Here is a 21,729-nt window from a genome sequence, read left to right on the forward strand (position 1 = left end):
AGGTACAGACATGTTCAGTAGTTCTGGGGACGTCAGGTACAGACATGTTCAGTAGTTCTGGGGACGTCAGGTACAGACATGTTCAGTAGTTCTGGGGACGTCAGGTACAGACATGTTCAGTAGTTCTGGGGACGTCAGGTACAGATATGTTCAGTAGTTCTGGGGACATCAGGTATAGATATGAGTCTCTGTGTATGTTTATCCTGACTGATGTTTTATAACTTCTATATAGACCTGTGTGCAGTGTGAGGAACCCTGTGTTCGGTCCTGTGTTCAGTGCCTGTTCTCTTCCCTGTGTTCAGTGCCTGTTCTCTTCCCTGTGTTCGGTTCTGTGTTCAGTGCCTGTTCTCTCCCCTGTGTTCAGTCAGTGCCTGTTCTCTTCCCTGTGTTCAGTGCCTGTTCTCTTCCCTGTGTTCAGTGCCTGTTCTCTCCCCTGTGTTCAGTCAGTGCCTGTTCTCTTCCCTGTGTTCAGTGCCTGTTCTTTTCCCTGTCTTCAGTCTTGTGTTCAGTGCCTGTTCTCTTCCGTGTTTATTCCTGTGTTCTGTGCCTGTTCTCTTTCCTGTGTTCAGTCTTGTGTTCAGTGCCTGTTCTCTTCCGTGTTTAGTACAGTGTTCAGTGCCTGTTCTCTCCCCTGTGTTCAGTACATGATCTTTCACTCTGTGCTCCTATTTCTGTAAGAGCAAAAATCTGTTCATGCTTGACAGCTCCATGTTTCTACCAAGAGTAGCAGACACAACAAACTGCAACCAGCATACACCTCCCCAGTACACACACACACACACACACACACACACACACACACACACACACACACACACACACACACACACACATGCAGGGGGTCCCCGGGGTCAGGAGGTCACGGGCGACGGGCTGACCTCTGTGTTTGCCCTTCCGCTCCTTCTTGGCACTGCCCGTCTGTGGCGTCGATGTGGGTACCTTGTTTTTTTTTGCCGAGCGAGGGGCCTGAATCTCGGCCACAGGCTTCACCTCCTCCTGCTCAGCTTCTTGAACTACAGAGGGAGGCGCGGGTGGAGGTGGCATAGGAGAGAAGTGAGCAGGAGCATGGGACAGAACACAGAGCCAAAACAGAGAGAGAAACGTTTGAGTGCAGTGTTAGAATGAGACAGCTGAAATTAGCATAGACGCTTTTAAAAAGACGTTTTATGATGGGGAGCAGTAGGGGTGGGTTATATATTTTCCTTTCGTAGCTATACCACATAATTTAAAATCTATAAAGGTTGATACCACATGACACTCGAGTTTTAAACTACTAAAAAGGCATGAAAATGAAAACGGTGTTGCTTAAATGACGAAATACTGGCACAATGGAGACACAGGATATCTGAAGCTCTGGCGTTCAGGACAGGATGCAGTATTCATCGCTGGAGTGTCTACTGTGAGTCTCTGGGTGTATGTTTATTCTTTGAAGCTTCCTGATTCATATCACAGGCCATGTCCTGTCTCATGGTCTCTAAGATCTGAAATCCAGCTCTTGTATTTCTCCTGAGGCTCAGCGTTGATCAGTACAATACCAGCACATCTGCCTGAGTCCTTGCCCACACAGGCACTGATGTATAACCAACCTCTAGCTGTCAGTCAAACAGAACAAAAGGAAAGCATGAATAATTCATGAAGCAAAACCACAAAGCAATAAGGGCTTGAAGTTTTGAACAGTGGGGAAGCAGATATAAACCCAACTGTTAAACAGAAGAAGGAAGCTCAAATATAAACAATCTACATAATTTTGCAGACAACACTGATATGGCCTGTGAAGTTGGGAAGCGATGTACAGAGCTACATTTAACTGTGGTTGTGCTTGAATTTGGCCCCTTTGAAGGGAAAGGCAGGGAAACATGGTATGACTGATTCATCACCAGTTGCCTGTGTCTGTGTCTCTGTTTGTGTCTCTCTTGTGCCTCTGCTTGTGTCTTTGCCTGTGTCTGTCTCCACCTGTGTCTCTGCTTGTGTCTGTGTCTCTTGTGTCTCTGCCTGTGTCTCTGCTTGTGTCTCTCTTGTGTCTCTGCCTGTGTCTGTGCAACATTGGATGGTGACAGTGTCAAATACACAGTCCAAACAACACACCCCACACACATACTGCACACATACTCCAAACAACACACCCCAAACACACACCCCACACACCCCAAACAACACACCCCACACACATACTGCACACATATTCCAAACAACACACCCCAAACACACACCCCACACACCCCAAACAACACACCCCACACACATACTGCACACATACTCCAAACAACACACCCCAAACACACACCCCACACACACACCCCAAACACCACACCCCACACACATACTCCAAACACACCCCAAACACACACCGCACGCACACACACACCCCAAACAACACACCCCACACACATACTGCACACATTCTTCAAACAACACACACCCAACACAGACCCAAATAACACACCCCAAACATACACACCATATTATTAAACATTAGGAACTCATATCTATCCCTGAAAGAAAGATTATATGAAAGATGGAAATTAATTATGTAAATTAATACATAACATGAAAGTTCCAATGAGAAGACAAGGCTGAATGACAAGCTGGACTACAACACTTTGCTGTCAGTACTAGTACTACTCTAGTACTACTCTAGTACTACTCTAGTACTAGTACTACCCTGCACAGAGCAAGAGTAGGGAGGCACTGGCTCGTGAAGCTCACAGAACCTGCTGCTGGTGTGACTCCATTTTGCTCAGGCTGAAGAATGAAATGGTCTTGTGAAGACAGCTTGTTTAACAGCGAGCAGGCGGGGCTGGCGATCGATAGGACGGCTGACGCAGCCAAACCCCTGTGTGCCCAGAATCAGGCCATTGTTTGAGGAAAAGTTCATGCTACACTTCCATTTCCAAGCACGAGCCTTCCCAGACCTCTGCTCAGACAGGCCCGATCAATACTACTGCATCAACACAAAGACCACTCTGACTAATCCTCAGTGGCCTGGCACATGTCCCCTCATAATGATCTGAGAACAGCTTTTCAAACTTGTAATGGCTGATAATAGTGGCTAAAGTATAGGAGAGGCTGAACCCAAATCAGAATGAAAATAAAACCTGAATTCTAGTGGAGAATTGGAGAGCAGAATCTGTCTGCTACGTGTGGGTGGAGGCAGGTGTGTAGAATCTGTCTGCTATGTGTGGATGGAGGCAGGTGTGTAGAATCTGTCTGCTACGTGTGGATGGAGGCAGGTGTGTAGAATCTGTGTGCTACGTGTGGGTGGAGGCAGGTGTGTAGAATCTGTCTGCTACGTGTGGGTGGAGGGTGGAGGCAGGTGTGTAGAATCTGTCTGCTACGTGTGGATGGAGGCAGGTGTGTAGAATCTGTCTGCTACGTGTGGATGGAGGCAGGTGTGTAGAATCTGTGTGCTACGTGTGGGTGGAGGCAGGTGTGTAGAATCTGTGTGCTACGTGTGGGTGGAGGCAGGTGTGTAGAATCTGTGTGCTACGTGTGGGTGGAGGCAGGTGTGTAGAATCTGTGTGCTACGTGTGGGTGGAGGCAGGTGTGTATACCATGGTAAATGGTGCTGCTGTTGCTGCTCAGGTAGGACTCCACCAGGGGTGCCTGCTCCTCTGTCTGTCTGGTCCTGCGGGGTCGTGCGCGCGTGTCCAGGTTGGATTGCACCATCAGGGGTTCCTGGCGTTTCTTCTTCTGTTTCTGCTCCAGGAGCGCTCTCTGCAAAACACGCACACACGTCCTTCAGTACCGCCGTCACTCGAGAGCTGGACATGGTGCCTACTGAGGTACCTTGAAAGCCTGTTCACAGCAGTAGATAAGTGGATAAGGGCCCTGTGTGAGGGCAGTGGGAGTTGACCTCTAACCTCTGAGCACGACAGTCAGCTAGAAAATTGTCACAATGTGGGAAATTCAATCTCAAAATCCAAATCCAGCTGCTGCTAACAAGCGCAAAAACCCTGCTGCAAAAACTCTGAGACAGGCAGTATCTTCAGGTTTCGTACATGGCAATACTACTGCCACTGGTTTGTTTACATTAAGCGGTAAACAATTAATAAAAAATTAATCACCTCATGAACAGGCCCCCAGTGTAACAGAACTGCATGAATCTTTTACGTCTTTGACACTTTATACAACAGAGCCATTTCCTATCATGAGCACCTCCAAATATCTGACAGTCTCCTCCCTGAGGACACGCAAGAAGCTCCCCCATGTCCTACTTTCTGTCTCTGTACTACTCCACTTCTCATTTGTTATTCTACTTTATGCTAATTAATTTGTCTCTATAACAAAGAATTCCAGCTCTGAACTCTCTAAGCATGGAGAAGGTCACGAGGCTTCTGGCTTCCTCTGTGAGTCTCCCGAAGAGAAGGAGCCCCAGGAGCAGACCTACGTCAGGAGTAGGCCCACGTCAGGAGCAGGCCCACGTCAGGAGCAGGCCCACGTGAGGAGCAGGCCCACATCAGGAGCAGGCCCATGTCAGGAGCAGAGCTACGTCAGGAGCAGGCCCACGTCAGGAGTAGGCCCACGTGAGGAGCAGGCCCACGTGAGGAGCAGGCCCATGTCAGGAGCAGAGCTACGTCAGGAGCAGGCCCACGTCAGGAGCAGAGCTACGTAAGGAGCAGGCCCACGTCAGGAGCAGGCCCACGTCAGGAGCAGAGCTACGTCAGGAGCAGGCCCACGTCAGGAGCAGGCCCACGTCAGGAGCAGAGCTACGTCAGGAGCAGGCCCATATCAGGAGCAGGCCCACGTCAGGAGCAGGCCCACGTCAGGAGCAGAGCTACGTCAGGAGCAGGCCCATATCAGGAGCAGGCCCACGTCAGGAGCAGAGCTACGTCAGGAGCAGGCCCATATCAGGAGCAGGCCCACGTCAAGAGCAGGCCCATGTCAGGAGCAGGCCCACGTGAGGAGCAGGCCCACGTCAGGAGTAGGCCCACGTGAGGAGCAGGCCCACGTCAGGAGCAGACCCACGTGAGGAGCAGGCCCACGTCAGGAGTAGGCCCATGTGAGCAGGCCCACGTCAGGAGCAGGACCATGTGAGCAGGCCCACGTCAGGAGCAGGCCCATATCAGGAGCAGGCCCACGTCAGGAGCAGACCCACGTGAGGAGCAGGCCCACGTCAGGAGCAGGCCCACGGCGCTGGACGCATGTCTCAGCAGGTCTGAAAACATAGGAGCTCCTTCACAGAGAACAGTATGCAAGCACTCTTGCTAAATCCCACAAGTGTGTGTCCAGAACTCCTGCATGTGTCCAGAACACCTGTGTGTGCTTTAACTGGCACCTGTATGTTTTTTGTCCAGTGGTGTCTGAATGTCAGATCGTCTGTCACGGTCTGATTGTCTGATTGCCAGCACAGCCCCCCGGGAGGCGTGAAGGGGGAGGAGTCTGCAGCCTGTCACAGTGCTGTGCTGTCATTCCAACACCGCAATGAAACCAGAACACCAGCAGCAGTCAGCGGTTAAAAAAAACTAGATTTTTGTTACCAAATCAACATCAGAACAACCCCCTTAATGACATCCATTGTCATTATGTACAACAGAATGGACTGATTGTGTTGTCAGGCAAAACTTTAATCAGTGTTAAGAACCCAAGTTAAAACTTCAAGAACATTCACTAGCTTCAGGAGGTCCACGACTGCAGAGGATAAACACATTCATCTGTGTGTCCTCATAGTCCTGATCTCCAGCAGAGAATGTCATGATTGTTTGTGAAAACCTTGGCTTATTAAAATGCAACAAACACAACCAGGATGCTGAAGGTAACGTGGACTCCTGCTACACCAGCTGGAGGAGAACTATAAAAAGCAGACATACAATCAGGATGCGTCTTCAAGATGGAGCTGGGATTGAGTACTTCACAAGGAGGTGGAGTTTGAGCACTTTGTGATGGGGTGGAGTTTGAGCACTTAGTGCTCTTCTGAAATATGGAGCTATCTTCCCACTGCCTTCTACCTCCACAAGGATTCTCAGCCTCAGCAGAGAGCGGAGGGGAGATGTTCCTCCTGAATCCCCCACCACAGGTGCGGAGGGACTCTGCCTTTCCTGTTCCCACTGGGAACATCTCCGTACGCCACACACTCAGACACAAGCTCACACACATACACGCACTCTCACACAAACACACTGTGGATCCTTCAGCACGGCAGTGCTGTCACACACACCCTTAGAAGCTACCTTATCCTCAGCTTGACGCTTCTGTCTGCAGAAATGGATTTGAGAGTTTGGGGGAACGGAATCAATACTCAGTTTGTCCTGCAGAGATGCAGTGAAGCGGCAACCACACACTTTTGGCTGTCTGTGCAGATGGCACACGCCACTGAGGGGCTAGCCAACTCAACCTACTTCAATAATCCCTCTTGTTCCTTATTATCAAACCTTGGGCTATTGTTAATTATTAATGACTCACTCCTGTCTCTCTATGGTATGACACAGGAGCAGAGGACACATGAAACCCAGCTGATCATGTGAGCTCGTCTCCAGCGGCCCCAGATGCTTGTCAGATGAGCTGTCTGCTCATGGAGAACTTGAGATGGGAACACGTGAAGATGGGAACACGTGGAGGTGGGAGCACGTGGAGATGGGAACACGTGGAGGTGGGAACACGTGAAGATGGGAACACGTGGAGATGGGAACACGTGGAGGTGGGAACACGTGGAGATGGGAACACGTGGAGGTGGGAACACGTGGAGATGAGAACACGTGAAGATGGGAACACGTGGAGGTGGGAACACGTGGAGGTGGGAACACGTGGAGATGGGAACATGTGGAGGTGGGAACACGTGGAGGTGGGAACACGTGGAGGTGGGAACACGTGGAGATGGGAACACGTGGAGATGGGAACACGTGATGGTGGGAACACGTGGAGGTGGGAACACGTGGAGATGGGAACACGTGGAGGTGGGAACACGTGATGGTGGGAACACGTGGAGATGGGAACACGTGGAGATGGGAACACGTGGAGGTGGGAACACGTGGAGATGGGAACACGTGGAGATGGGAACACGTGAAGATGGGAACATGTGGAGGTGGGAACACGTGGAGGTGGGAACACGTGGAGATGGGAACACGTGGAGATGGGAACACGTGGAGGTGGGAACACGTGGAGGTGGGAACACGTGGAGATGGGAACACGTGAAGATGGGAACACGTGGAGATGGGAACACGTGGAGGTGGGAACACGTGAAGATGGGAACACGTGGAGATGGGAACACGTGGAGGTGGGAACACGTGGAGGTGGGAACACGTGGAGATGGGAACATGTGGAGGTGGGAACACGTGGAGATGGGAACACGTGGAGGTGGGAACACGTGGAGATGGGAACACGTGAAGGTGGGAACACGTGGAGGTGGGAACACGTGGAGGTGGGAACACGTGGAGATGGGAACACGTGAAGATGGGAACACGTGGAGATGGGAACACGTGGAGGTGGGAACACATGAAGATGGGAACACGTGGAGATGGGAACACGTGGAGGTGGGAACACGTGGAGGTGGGAACACGTGGAGGTGGGAACACGTGGAGATGGGAACACATGAAGGTGGGAACACGTGGAGGTGGGAACACGTGGAGATGGGAACATGTGGAGGTGGGAACACGTGGAGATGGGAACACGTGGAGGTGGGAACACGTGGAGATGGGAACACATGAAGGTGGGAACACGTGGAGGTGGGAACACGTGGAGATGGGAACACGTGGAGATGGGAACACGTGAAGGTGGGAACACGTGGAGGTGGGAACACGTGGAGGTGGGAACACGTGGAGGTGGGAACACGTGGAGATGGGAACACGTGGAGGTGGGAACACGTGGAGATGGGAACACGTGATGGTGGGAACACGTGGAGGTGGGAACACGTGGAGATGGGAACACGTGGAGATGGGAACACGTGATGGTGGGAACACGTGGAGATGGGAACACGTGGAGATGGGAACACGTGGAGGTGGGAACACGTGGAGATGGGAACACGTGGAGATGGGAACACGTGAAGATGGGAACATGTGGAGGTGGGAACACGTGGAGGTGGGAACACGTGAAGATGGGAACACGTGGAGATGGGAACACGTGGAGATGGGAACATGTGGAGGTGGGAACACGTGGAGGTGGGAACACGTGGAGATGGGAACACGTGAAGATGGGAACACGTGGAGATGGGAACACGTGGAGGTGGGAACACGTGAAGATGGGAACACGTGGAGATGGGAACACGTGGAGGTGGGAACACGTGGAGGTGGGAACACGTGGAGATGGGAACATGTGGAGGTGGGAACACGTGGAGATGGGAACACGTGGAGGTGGGAACACGTGGAGATGGGAACACGTGAAGATGGGAACACGTGGAGGTGGGAACACGTGAAGATGGGAACACGTGATGGTGGGAACACGTGGAGGTGGGAACACGTGGAGGTGGGAACACGTGGAGGTGGGAACACGTGGAGATGGGAACACGTGATGGTGGGAACACGTGGAGATGGGAACACATGATGGTGGGAACACGTGGAGATGGGAACACGTGATGGTGGGAACACGTGGAGATGGGAACACGTGGAGGTGGGAACACGTGGAGATGGGAACACGTGATGGGTGGGAACACGTGGAGGTGGGAACACGTGGAGATGGGAACACGTGGAGGTGGGAACATGTGGAGATGGAAACACGTGGAGATGGGAACACGGAGATGGGAACACGCAGAGCAGACATGCTGTTTCCAATTCCAGTCTGGGAATTTTCACATAATTAGCGACACATTATGGGCAGATCAAGGAGTCATCTGGAATCATTTATGAGAGGCTCTTGACAAGGTATCATCAAGATATACCTGACAGCAGGTAGATAATGACTACTCAGCACTGAATCAGCTTAACTGTACAAATACTTTCCTTTGTTTCTCTTACACACATACACAGACACACACACACACACACACGCTCTCACACTCCTATTGTGAGGGTACATTCAGTGGGTTATGAACACAGGAGCCACTGGCCACATGCACAGGAATAGAGGAGCCAGAGGGGGCGCTGTGGAGTAGACCGCACTGACCTGCCTCTCTAGCTTCTGCTGCCGAAGGTTACTGCCCTCGTCATCCAAGCTGCTGCAGAGAGACAGAAAGAAACAACGTTTCACTCCATTTCACATTTGCTCATTACGTTCATTTTGAGTGCGTAGTGTGATTTTAACAGGCATGCAGTGAAATACAATGGGCCATAGAACAGGCCACACAAGCAGCTGCACGTGTGAGCTTGTTTCTAGACGCTCCTGACTATGAACAGCAGGCTAGTGGCTCTGTGCTGTTGGGTCAGGTTGTCCGTGGACTGATCCTGAGTTCTCCAGACAAAGAGGTGGTGGAAAAATAAGACCCAGCATCTCCTTAAACCTAATTAAAACGTGAGGTACACACTGACGTCAAAATATACATATACACATGTTGTTAAATATGCATATATACATGCTGTTAAATATGCATATATGCATTCTGTTAAATATGCATATATGCATTCTGTTAAATATGCATATATGCACGCTGTTAAATAAGGATATATATGCTGTTAAATATGCATATATACATGCTGTTAAATAAGGATATATACATGCTGTTAAATATGCATATATACATGCTGTTAAATATGCATATATACACGCTGTTAAATATGCATATATACATGCTGTTAGATATGCATATATAGCCAGCTCCAGTTCATCAGTATTGAGTCTCTGACCACAGATCCATTACACACTAGTCATTTGGATAGAGCACCATTCTCAACACGGTAAGATAGAGCACCATTCTCAACACGGTAAGATAGAGCACCATTCTCAACACGGTAAGATAGAGCACCATTCTCAACACGGTAAGATAGAGCACCATTCTCAACACGGTAAGATAGAGCACCATCCTCAACACGGTAAGATAGGGCACCATTCTCAACACGGTAAGATAGGGCACCATTCTCAACACGGTAAGATAGAGCACCATTCTCAACACGGTAAGATAGAGCACCATTCTCAACACGGTAAGATAGAGCACCATTCTCAACACGGTAAGATAGGGCACCATTCTCAACACGGTAAGATAGAGCACCATTCTCAACACGGTAAGATAGGGCACCATTCTCAACACGGTAAGATAGAGCACCATTCTCAACACGGTAAGATAGAGCACCATCCTCAACACGGTAAGATAGGGCACCATCCTCAACACGGTAAGATAGGGCACCATTCTCAACACGGTAAGATAGAGCACCATTCTCAACACGGTAAGATAGGGCACCATTCTCAACACGGTAAGATAGAACACCATTCTCAACACGGTAAGATAGAGCACCATTCTCAACACGGTAAGATAGAGCACCATCCTCAACACGGTAAGATAAAGCACCATTCTCAACACGGTAATATAGGGCACCATTCTCAACACGGTAAGATAGAGCACCATCCTCAACACGGTAAGATAGAGCACCATTCTCAACACGGTAAGATAAGGCACCATTCTCAACACGGTAAGATAGAGCACCATTCTCAACACGGTAAGATAGAGCACCATTCTCAACACGGTAAGATAGGGCACCATTCTCAACACGGTAAGATAGAGCACCATTCTCAACACGGTAAGATAGGGCACCATTCTCAACACGGTAAGATAGAGCACCATCCTCAACACGGTAAGATAGAGCACCATTCTCAACACGGTAAGATAGGGCACCATTCTCAACACAGTAAGACAGAGCACCATTCTCAACACGGTAAGATAGGGCACCATTCTCAACAAGGTAATATAGGGCACCATTCTCAACACGGTAAGATAGAGCACCATTCTCAACACGGTAAGATAGAGCACCATTCTCAACACAGTAAGGTCCCACGGTAACAGTGGCATGGTGGCACACTGCATTGTCATGGTAACAGTGGTGTGGTGGTACCAGAGGGACCTGCCATCCAAACACTCCCGGGTACTGGGGCTCACAAACTCCCCACTGATGAAGTGGACGAGCGCTGACCTGCCCACACCAGCAGACGGGCTACAGTCACCAACCACCGCACAGGCGTCTGTGTGTAAGGGCTTCCAATAAAGTGGGTGTATATTTAAAATTCTTTGTCTTTGTGCTCCTGCTGTGACTCAGCGTTAAGGTGATTCAAGCTTTGAATATTCATTTATTTATTTATTTGTTGCTTAATAGATGCATTTATTTATTAAGAAGTCACGACAGAAACCTAATTTCTCAAACAAGATCTGAAAAATTCTAAAATACATGACATCAAATCATACGTCAAAGTATGACAACGCGTTATATAAATGTAGGTGTGCTCGGGTGCTGCTCATTACGTGTTATCAGTAGGGCTCTGTTCAGAGACGCCTGCGGCAAAAAACACACTTCTCTAGGATGGATGAAAAGATTCCACACAGTCCACACACACTCCGGAGGGGTGGAGGGCTCAGCTACAGCCACACACACACAGAGCACCTTGTACCAAACACTCCAACGTCTCCGTGATAATTCTCCGGAAGGGCACACAGCTCTGTCTCTCCTTCAATCACTCAATGTCACTGAGCGCTTCACAATGTCGCTGGGACAAATATCAAAGAGCTACGGAGGCCCAGAGGCTGTGCGGGCGGTGAGCTGCTGCCGGGTTAATGACGTGAACCTGCAAGTCATTGAGCCCCGACGTGTTCTCTTTCAGGTCCTGTGAGAGCCGGTGACCTTTGTGAGGTCTTTGAGCTGTCGCCGTCTCTCCCGCACGTCGGCCTAAGCACCACTGACACTCTTACTCACGCCTGCCACACTGAGTACACTCTTGTCTGCACTCATGCTGAGTAAAGGCAACCAAGAGAGGTCTCTGTTAAAGGGAGGGTTCTCTATTAAAGGGAGGGTGTCTGTTAAAGAGAGGGTTCTCGATTAAAGGGAGGGTTCTCCGTTAAAGGGAGGGTTCTCTATTAAAGGGAGGGTGTCTGTTAAAGAGAGGGTTCTCGATTAAAGGGAAGGTTCTCCGTTAAAGGGAGGGTTCTCTGGTAAAGGGAGGGTGTCTGTTAAAGAGAGGGTTCTCGATTAAAGGGAGGGTTCTCCGTTAAAGGGAGGGTTCTCTGGTAAAGGGAGGGTTTTCCATTAAAGAGAGGATTTTATATTAAAGGGTGGATTCTCCATTAAAGGGCAGTTCACAGCCTGCTCTGGGAATGAGAAGGCATAGAAGGGCTGGGAGCAGGCGAGAGAGAGAGAGAGAGAGAGAGAGAGAGTGAGAAAGAGAGAGAGAGAAAGAGAGAGAGAGAGAAAGAGAGAGAGAGAAAGCTGTAATATCTCTGCAGTACATCTCTCTCTCTCTCTCTCTCTCTCTCTCTCTCTCTCTCTCTTCCCATATCCCATGTGTCATGTGTCTATGTCCTCATCAGTGCGTTTATATCATCTCGTATCCTAATTACACCCGAGCCATCTCACTCTGCTCTGGACAAGAGAAATGACAATGTGCTTTTATCATGCTTCCACACACACACGTGCACACACACACACACACACACACACACACACACACACACACACACACACACACACACACACACACACACACACACACACACACACACACACACACACACACACACACACACACACACACACACACATTCCCAGAGTCAGCAGAGTCTCCAGTCCATGGTGTTGGTTCCCATTAAACTAGCAGATAATGACATAAACAGAGCTGCTCTAATGAGGGTCAACCATCTCATTATATTAGACATGGAAGCTAAATGAATGGATGTTGTAAGGCAGACATGCGCATCGTTCATCACACTGCTGCTCCCCTCACCATCTCTGCCCTCATGACCTCCAGCTCACTGTGTTTGGGAGCACACATATGAAAGTGTGAGTTGAGCTGTGCATGTGTGTGTGTGAGTGCACGTGTGTATGTGTGTGTGTGTATGTGTGTGTGTGTGTGTGTGTGCAGGGTAGGTTTGTGTGTCATTCATTGCTCACTGACCATATTTCCTTTTTCTGCTGAAGCCTTTAACATGTTCAGATGACGTATGCCCCGCCCCCAACCATCGGCTGTAACTTCATTTTCTCGCAGAGATAAGTGTTTGGAGCAGAGAGAAGTGTTTGGAGCAGAGATAAGTGTTTGGAGCAGAGAGAAGTGTTTGGAGCAGAGATAAGTGTTTGGAGCAGAGAGAAGTGTTTGGAGAACACGGTGTGATATTCTGCTGCCAAACACTGAAGCACAGAGATGGGGAAACAAAAAGCAAAAAGATGCTGTATTTTCCACAGACATCTCTTTGGTAGACGCTTCTTTGGTAGAGGGGGAAAGTAAATCTTTTTTCCCCTTTGCAAAAAATACTGTGAAATGACTGATCTTCCTGTTCCCATGCTCATTCACTCCACAGTACCCATCTGTGTCCCTGAAAGTGCCCTGCTTTAAGACAGCTATGTTTTAGTCTGGAATCACTGACTCATGATGTATGTGTGACATTAGACAGACCCAGGAACAGCCGGGGACCACAGGGAGCACAGAACAACAAATACAGCAATATGGTCTTACTAATCAGCTGTACCATGTCAGTCCCACCAATCAGAGCAGTGCTCTGTCAGTCCCACCAATCATAGACGTACTATGTCCATCCCACCAATTAGAGCTACACCTGTAACGGGCGAGTCAACCGCCATGTTACACAAAGTGCATGTTATACAAAGTGCATGTTACACAATGAGCATGTTACACAAAGTGCATGTTACACAATGAGCATGTTACACAAAGTGCATGTTACACAATGAGCATGTTACACAAAGTGCATGTTACACAATGAGCATGCCCAAGACAAACATTTATACACGGTGAGAGGAGCGGTGACCGACTTAGCTCTGCCTCCCATTTAAACAACAAATACAGCAAACTGACATCACGCTGACAAACACCATGAGACATGACCACAAACGAAGGGGAAAGTAAAGGAGACTTGCAACTTCCGAAAGGCGGCTGATTATTCTGTGACAGGAGAAGAAAGAAAAGAAGGAGGTGATCACACCAGCCTCAGGGAAAATGGTGGATATAATGAATAAAGTGCATCAACGCAAAACATGACAAAATCCAAATGAAAGATTCAGTAACCAGCAGTCAACTGGTACAAAGACAAGACATATGGACAAACGACCCTCAGGTGTCAGATTCCCTAATGGGCCCCGCCCACCTGAGGGGCCATGCCCACTTAAGGGCCACGCCCACCTGAGGGTCGAACACAACATCACAACAACAGGACAACATGAAATACTGCCACTACTGATGGGGGCGCTAGCTGGGGGCTCCGTCCCAACACAACACTTTGTCAGTCCCACCAATCAGAGCAGTACCATATTAAACACAATCATAATTTTTTATATGCAGCTTGGATCTGCAGTATACAGGTTTATATTATGTACTATAATCTGAAAAATATACAACCATTAAATACGTGAATCAGACCACAACGCCAAGAGCATACACTGCCCTCTAAAGATATGATACTAGAACATGTAACTGCAAAGCATTTTGATATACAATTCAGAAATCAGGTCCTTCTACACAGCTCCCATAACAGGCCCTGTGTGTGTGTGTGTGTGTGTGTGTGTGTGTGTGTGTGTGTGTGTGTGTGTGTGTGTGTGTGTGTGTGTGTGTGTGTGTGTGTGTGTGTGTGAGAGAGAGAGAGAGAGAGAGAGAGAGAGAGAGAGATTAGTGGAAAAGGGTGGAGAAGTGGCTTCTCTCTCCTCTTCCTGCCCCATGCATTTTTTATAACAGGTCCCATCTGCTGAGGCCGAGATGCTCATCCAGGCATGTGAGAGTTTGGAGGCCAGCCTGGGGGATTCGCAGAGAGGGCAGCTCTCGCCGCCCACGGCCCCTCCGCCCACGGCCCCTCCACCCGCGGCCGCTCCGCCCGTGGCCCCTCTACCCACGGTCCTGCGTTCTGAGCTTCCAAGCTTTCTGTCCTGATTCCTTCTGCACAGTCCCTGGAGCTCCAGGTTCTTCTCTGCTGGCTATGCTGTGTGTTTCATTCTGTACTTCTGCCTCCTGGGGGTGAAGAGCCACAAGGTGAACCACGTGGACGTGGAACCTGATCTAGGATCAGCTCCATGCCAGACTCGACCCTTCTGGGAAGCTGCGGAAACAGCAGCTGAAGGTAAGATCCACTGAAGCAGACCCACAAGGCATCACTGCGCAGAGCTGCTGGCGTCTCGTCTGACAGCACTGAGCGTCCTCCTGGACTCTGTCCGCTTCACTCCACCTTTCACCTTGTCTTTCATTTTTGGTCTGATCGACCACCTACTCCGGTCGCAGGATTACACCAGCCGTCTGAACAATAACTACATTACAAAACCTTTGTGTGTGTGTGTGTGTGTGTGTGTGTTTTATGGTGTGTTTGTTTCACCCATGGACAGCCAAACTGATAATTATCACTGTTGCTGTGGACCTCTTCATAACAAGAAGACAAGAGAAGACAAATATACAGAGTATTTGTAGGAACAAGGATCAAGATATATTAGCAGAGTGATCTTAATAGAGTGATCCTAACAGAGTGATCTTAGCAGAGTCATCTTAGTCATGTTACCAGAGTAATTTTAGCAGAGTAACGTTAGCAGTGATCTTAAGAAAGTGATCTTAACCAAGTCATCTTGGCAGAGTGACCTTAGCAGAGTGACCTTAACAGTCATCTTAGCAGAGTCATGTTAGCAGTCATGTTAACAGAGTCATATTAGCAGTAGTGTTGCCACCTGTCCCGGTTTTCCCGGGACTGTCCCGGTTTTCACGTGCCTGTCCCGGTTTTACCGGGCTGTCCCGGTTTGTCCCGGTTTTTCTTCTTTTTAATATTCGGTCCCGGCAAAAAAACTAGGTTAGTTCAAATTCACGATTCAGACTGTTTCTGCACACTTTAAATCTGTTTTTTTTTTCTCGCTGTGTCCATTTTAAACCCCTCCGGTAACATTTTACGTTCGCCACACCCCCCAGATTACACTCGCCGCCCTGTGTCAGTATGACAGTGTCCTTGTTTTTTGTCAGACCTAGGTGGCAACCCTAATTCGCAGAATCATGTTAACAGAGTCATGTTAACAGAATCATGTTAGCAGAGTCATGTTAACAGAGTCATGTTAGGAGAGTCATGTTAGCAGAGTCATGTTAGGAGAGTCATGTTAGCAGAGTGATGTTAGCAGTCATCTTAGCGGAATCATGTTAGCAGAGTCATCTTAGCAGACTCATGTTAACAGAGTCATGTTAACAGAGTCATGTTAGCAGAGTCATGTTAGCAGAGTCATGTTAACAGAGTCATGTTAACAGAGCCATGTTAACAGAGTCATGTTAGCAGAGTCATGTTAACAGAGTCATGGTAACAGTGTCATGGTAACAGTGTCATGTTAGCAGAGTCATGGTAACAGTGTCATGGTAACAGAGTCATGTTAACAGAGTCATGGTAACAGTGTCATGGTAACAGAGAGGAAATGTGGCCTGAAGCTCTTGAACTGAGAACAAGTGTAAAAAAGCATCTTCTTAATTTCCCTAATAAAACTATGAAGGCAACGACTGGTACAGTTAAATAAAAATGACTGCATCATCTACACTGCATTACTCCATGTACTCATTCTTAAAATATATTTAAATAGATAATGCATTTTAAAAGTGTATGATTTATTTATTTTCATTTTTAAGTTATGACTAAAAATCTATATTGGGAAAAACAACAAACATAAAAAGTCCAGGAAGCACAAAATTACACAATAACACAAAAATACACAATAAGCAGCAGAATTGAGCACGTTAATGACAGCTGCCTGCCAGAGTAAAACACGCGTCTACAAACTCCCACCAAGACGAGGAGAAGCTCTCAGACTGCCCTGTCTGACACCCAGCAACACGTATCCCCAACACGCCGCACACGTCAGTGCACACGCTGCACACGTCACAGTGCACACGCGGCTGCCGTGCCCTTAACTTCAGCCTGTTTACCTGTAGGGGATCCAGTCGGAGGAGTGTTTAGAGCTCATCACTCGCCACGCTGTAGGCCTTAGTGTCTCGGTGCGCTGCAGGACAACATCGGCAACAATCCTGGACACAAGGAGCGCGCCATCGTCTGAAGAGGTGTCTGCTCTCCTGCACTAGCTAGCTACCGCTGTGTGTGTGTGTGTGTGTGTGTGTGTGTGTGTGTGTGTGTGTGTGTGTGTGTGTGTGTGTGTGTGTGTGTGTGTGTGTGTGTGTGTGTGTTGGGAGGCTTGTCGTCTGCCTGCGTCCTTGTGCTGTTCTCTCACACGCTGCTGTCTCTCCTCCCCCTCACTCTCTCCTACTGTCTTACTCCATCTGTATTAGTGTCTCACTCGCACTCTCCGACCATCTCACTCGCTTTCTCTTACCATCTCCAGCATGTAGTTCTTTCTGCGCTTGATCTCTCTCTCTATCTCTCTCTCTCTCTCTCCCTCTCTCATGTTTTCCCTCCCATCTCTGTGTAATGGGCTTCTCTTTCTCTCATTTGTCTGCACTTCCTCTCTCTGCCTTCGTCTCCTTCTGACTGGCTGGCTTGTGCTTCCTCGGACTGTATCTAATGCCCACCCCCCGCCTCCTCCCCCCTCTCTGCCTCTCTCTCTCGCTCTCTCTCTCTCTCTCTCTCTCTCTCTCTCTCTCTCTCTCCACTGGAAGAACCAACCAACCTCGCTGAGTGCCTGAAGGAAGAAGAGATGGAGAACACAAAATCTCGTTGTCTCCCTGCTTTGATGTCAGATACTGCACTGATGTTGTTACTTTCCAGTGCGCGCACACACACACACACACACGCACACAGACATGTACACACACACAAACACACACGTGCACACAAACACGCAGACATGTACACACATATAGACATGCAAACACACACAGACATGCACAGACACACACAGAGACTTGCACACACATAGACACACACAGACATGCGCACACACAGAATCACACATAGACATGCACGCACACACACAGCCCTGTGAAGACACAGGCATCACTGACAGGGGTTTCTGGTCCATGATTTATTCATCCGCCCATTTAACATGGTCCTCATTAGCATGGCCCAACAGAGCCGCTGTTGTTTCTGCACACTCCCTGTGTGATCTTTCAGAGGCTTCAGTCTCTTTAATGACAAGCCCAGTTCATCTTCTCACGGATCATAATATATTACTAGTCGGGGAGACACTATAAATCCTATAATAATGCTATAAATCCTCTAATGACAGGTTCCATTTTCATTCTAGTTGTTCTTACAGTTTGGGGGATGGGGAGCCACACTGCTGACTGTAAAAATACACAAATCAGATGTAATAATTCTCATAATTAAATTTAAGACAGGTGAGTTACACTGCGTGTGCCATGAATGGCGTGTGCTCATTGACTGCGTATGACGTGAGCTTCAACGCTTTTGTGAGGTTGACAGACAATACACTCATGTCATTCAGCACCCAGTGTATATGAGTGTGTGTATGTGTAGGTGTATGTGTGTGTGTGTGTGCCCTCTGAGGATCTGATGGATGGAGTTTCATGATTTTAGTATATAAAGTATAGTATAGTATATTTATATGTGTGAATATAAACAATATTAATATGCATCTTTGAACATGTGAATATAAATCTATACTGTCAATTATGAATATAGATCAGTACTAATGTGCAATTATGAATGAGTGATTATGAATGGGTGGAGTGTGATTCAGTCTAATGGCTAATAAGGATTCACAAACACAGCATATCCCATCCCTCATTATGTGCAGGCAGTGGGTCTATAATGCTGTAGGTGGCTGAAATATTGAAACCTGAAAACAAAAATAATATTTAAAAAAATATGATCAGTACATGCCTATTTTGTCTAAGCAGAAAAGTAATTGTATCCGACAGTTCATAAATGAGGAGGTTATACTTCATGGCGGAGGCCCACGCTGGTCTCTCTCTCTGTTTTATGACTCAAAGTGAGAAGCACTGTCACCCTTCAGTAGTTTTATAGATATTAGCTACAGCTCAACAGCTCAAGAGTTCAACCAGCTGGAAGAAATATGACATTTGTTGTCAACCCTTCCCACCATGGTACTAATTTACAGGCACATTGACTTTCCAAGTATGTCAGTGTGCTTTGCAGCAAAGAGAGTTTGTGTAATCTACCTCACCCTCTAGGTGTGAGTCTGAACGGACTCCCAGGCAGGAGAGACAGCATATCAGACTGAAAGATCAGAAGATCTCCGCTCCACTCCAGACGCAGGAGGGCAGGTGAGCACGCTGCTCAGCGGGGGAACGTTTGAGGGCAGACAGGACCTTCTGAAGTCAGGCTGTGTTGAGCAGGCGGCCAGCGTGGTTTGGACTATCCAGACTCCAGGCAGCCTCTGTGTTTATTTATGTCCATGCTGCAACACTACCATAAGGGAAACTAGGAAAATAGCCTACAAAAACAAGCAGAAAAGTGAGCAGAGGAGAGGAGAGGAGAGAGGGGAGGAGAGAGGGGAGGAGAGAGGGGAGGAGAGGAGAGGAGAGGAGAGAGGAGAGTGGCTGAGATAGATGATTAGTGGTAATGCCAATACATCGTACAGCCTCCTTCAAATGAGGGGTTATGGGGGTTGGGGTTCTCTGAAGAGTTTTACGCTAGCAACTGTTGCCAGGGCGTCTCTCACACAGGCAGTATAGAGAGTGGTGGGGGGGAAGAGAGAGACAGATGGAGAGAGAGAGAGAGAGAGAGAGAGAGAGAGAGAAAGGGAGAGAGAGAGAGAGAGAGAGAAAGGGAGAGAGAGACAGAGAGAGGGAGAGAAAGACAGATGGAGAGAGAGAGGGAGAGAGAGACAGAGAGAGAGGGAGAGAGACAGATGGAAAGAGAGAGAGAAAAAGAGAGAGGGAGAGAGACAGATGGAAAGAGAGAGAGAGAGAGTCATGTTAATAATGCAGCCCTCCTGCAGCCATGCAGCCCCTGAGGTGCTGAAGGCAGATGATGAATGAAGTGTGTGTGTGTGTGTGTGTGTGTGTGTGTGCTGCTTTCAACACAGTTGTTTAAAGTTTCTGTATTAAAGGCCAGACTAAGAGGCAGTTATTTTGAACGTGCTTTAAATGCATTAAGCAGGCTGTGTAAAACAAATACTAAAATAGAAAGAAGAAGACACATGTCTGATCACTCTGCCACAGAAGGCTTCGCTAAATTAGGTCGCACATATGCTAGATGACGTTACCCTATTTTAGCTGAATATTATCCTCCATCATCCTGACAGCTCAGCTGGAGAAACCGACTCCAAAAATGGCTCGAATGAGCCATTAGAGATGTAGATTATTTGAGATTTAAGATTTGAGAGATTTGAGAGATTTCCTGAAACATCGTTTTTAATCAGGGCAGTTCAATTTTGCATCGAATCACAAATGCGTATACAGGTACCAACAACTGTGAGCAACCCGCTGCTGTCACTTCACAGCTCTAGTTATGGGTAGTAGTTACAATAGTATTCCTACAATTACTACTTATTGTTTAAAATATAGAGTGGAGTGTCTAAAACAGTGTCATCCACCATCCCAATCACCTACATTCACCACCATCCCATCCACCTACACCCACCACCATCCCATCCACCTACACCATCACTATCCCATCCACCTACACCCACCACCATCCCATCCACCTACACCCACCACCATCCCATCCACCTACATCCACCACCATCTTTCATCTACATTGTGCCTGTGATAGTAGTTCACGATAATAACGATGTGGGTCCTGTCCCTGTTTTCTTCATACACACTGTGGACTTCCCCAGTGCCTTAAACCACATCCTTTATACCAGGAATACAAATCGGACTAAAGACATTCACAGCCTCACATCTCCAAACACTTCATGTCACTTTTTTACTGTCAAGTTAGTGAGGACATCTATTTTGTTCACATTAGAGGTCATTTAGAGACAGTTCATGTTTAGAGACAGTTTTCAGCTTTAATTGATTAAAGACATATTTCAGCTTTAATTGAATATATCACATTTCTTGTGGGTGCATAGCTTACATAAACAAACCCGATTGTCTCTTTAAAAAAGATTTCAGAAATTTCTGATTCGCCAATTGTCATAATTAGGAGTTGGGATGTTGTCTTTCCAATTGGGCGTGCACCTTCAGCTGTGTTTAAGGGCCTTTAATGCCAGTATGGTTTTGCCCTTGACACACTGGGAACATTAAGCCAAACTTATTGCCATATGCAATTTGATACAAGGATTCAATTGCTATGAAATTCTATAGAGCATAGTCTCACATAAGGTGTTGACAACACTGAATAAAGTAGAATGAACAAATGTGAGGAGAGAAAGAGTAATATTGCACTATAAGATATGATTATATAAAAGAAAGCTTCATTTACATGTAAATAAGACAGAGCATTACACATATTGAATATATTATGGTAGTGTTATATAACCACTGTTTATACACTATTATGTTTATGACTACATGGTAAAGTATTAAAGTGGCTCATCTTTAAGTGAATAATAAGAATCAATGATTATGTGTGGAGTGATATGTGTTATCTATAACATTATCATGTAATGAGGAAAGGGGTTAATAACAATATGAGGTAGAGAAAGAGAGACCATTTGAAGTAAAGAGAGAGACCATGTGAGGTAGAGAGAGAGAGACCATTTGAAGTGAAAAGAGAGACCGCGTGAGGTAGAAAGAGAGACCTTATGAGGTAGAGAGAGAGATATTTTGAGATAGAGAGACCGTATGAGGTAGACAGAAAGACCACATGAGGTAGTGAGAGAGACCGTG

At 47.6% G+C, this 21,729-nt stretch overlaps 1 protein-coding gene across 4 annotated transcripts in view; it reads right to left on the bottom strand.

Annotated features, from left to right (window-relative positions):
• Window positions 1–21,729, bottom strand: part of tub (TUB bipartite transcription factor) — a 66,856-nt gene that overhangs the window by 17,731 nt on the left and 27,396 nt on the right. Inside the window, exons 1-5 of one of the 4 annotated variants that reach the window (XM_077023976.1) lie at window positions 17,340–17,495; window positions 16,939–17,037; window positions 9,031–9,082; window positions 3,552–3,714; window positions 879–1,013 (exon numbers count right to left, since the gene is read on the bottom strand). In XM_077023976.1, coding sequence (XP_076880091.1) covers window positions 879–1,013; window positions 3,552–3,714; window positions 9,031–9,082; window positions 16,939–16,976 — 388 coding nt within the window. In that variant the 5' untranslated portion in view covers window positions 16,977–17,037; window positions 17,340–17,495. Of the gene's footprint in view, window positions 1–878; window positions 1,014–3,551; window positions 3,715–9,030; window positions 9,083–16,938; window positions 17,497–21,729 lie in introns of those variants that run through there. The other 3 variants (XM_077023975.1, XM_077023973.1, XM_077023974.1) reach the window with 3 other exon arrangements.

The sequence above is a fragment of the Brachyhypopomus gauderio genome, chromosome 12 (assembly GCF_052324685.1).
Source record: "Brachyhypopomus gauderio isolate BG-103 chromosome 12, BGAUD_0.2, whole genome shotgun sequence".
NCBI lineage: Eukaryota > Metazoa > Chordata > Actinopteri > Gymnotiformes > Hypopomidae > Brachyhypopomus > Brachyhypopomus gauderio.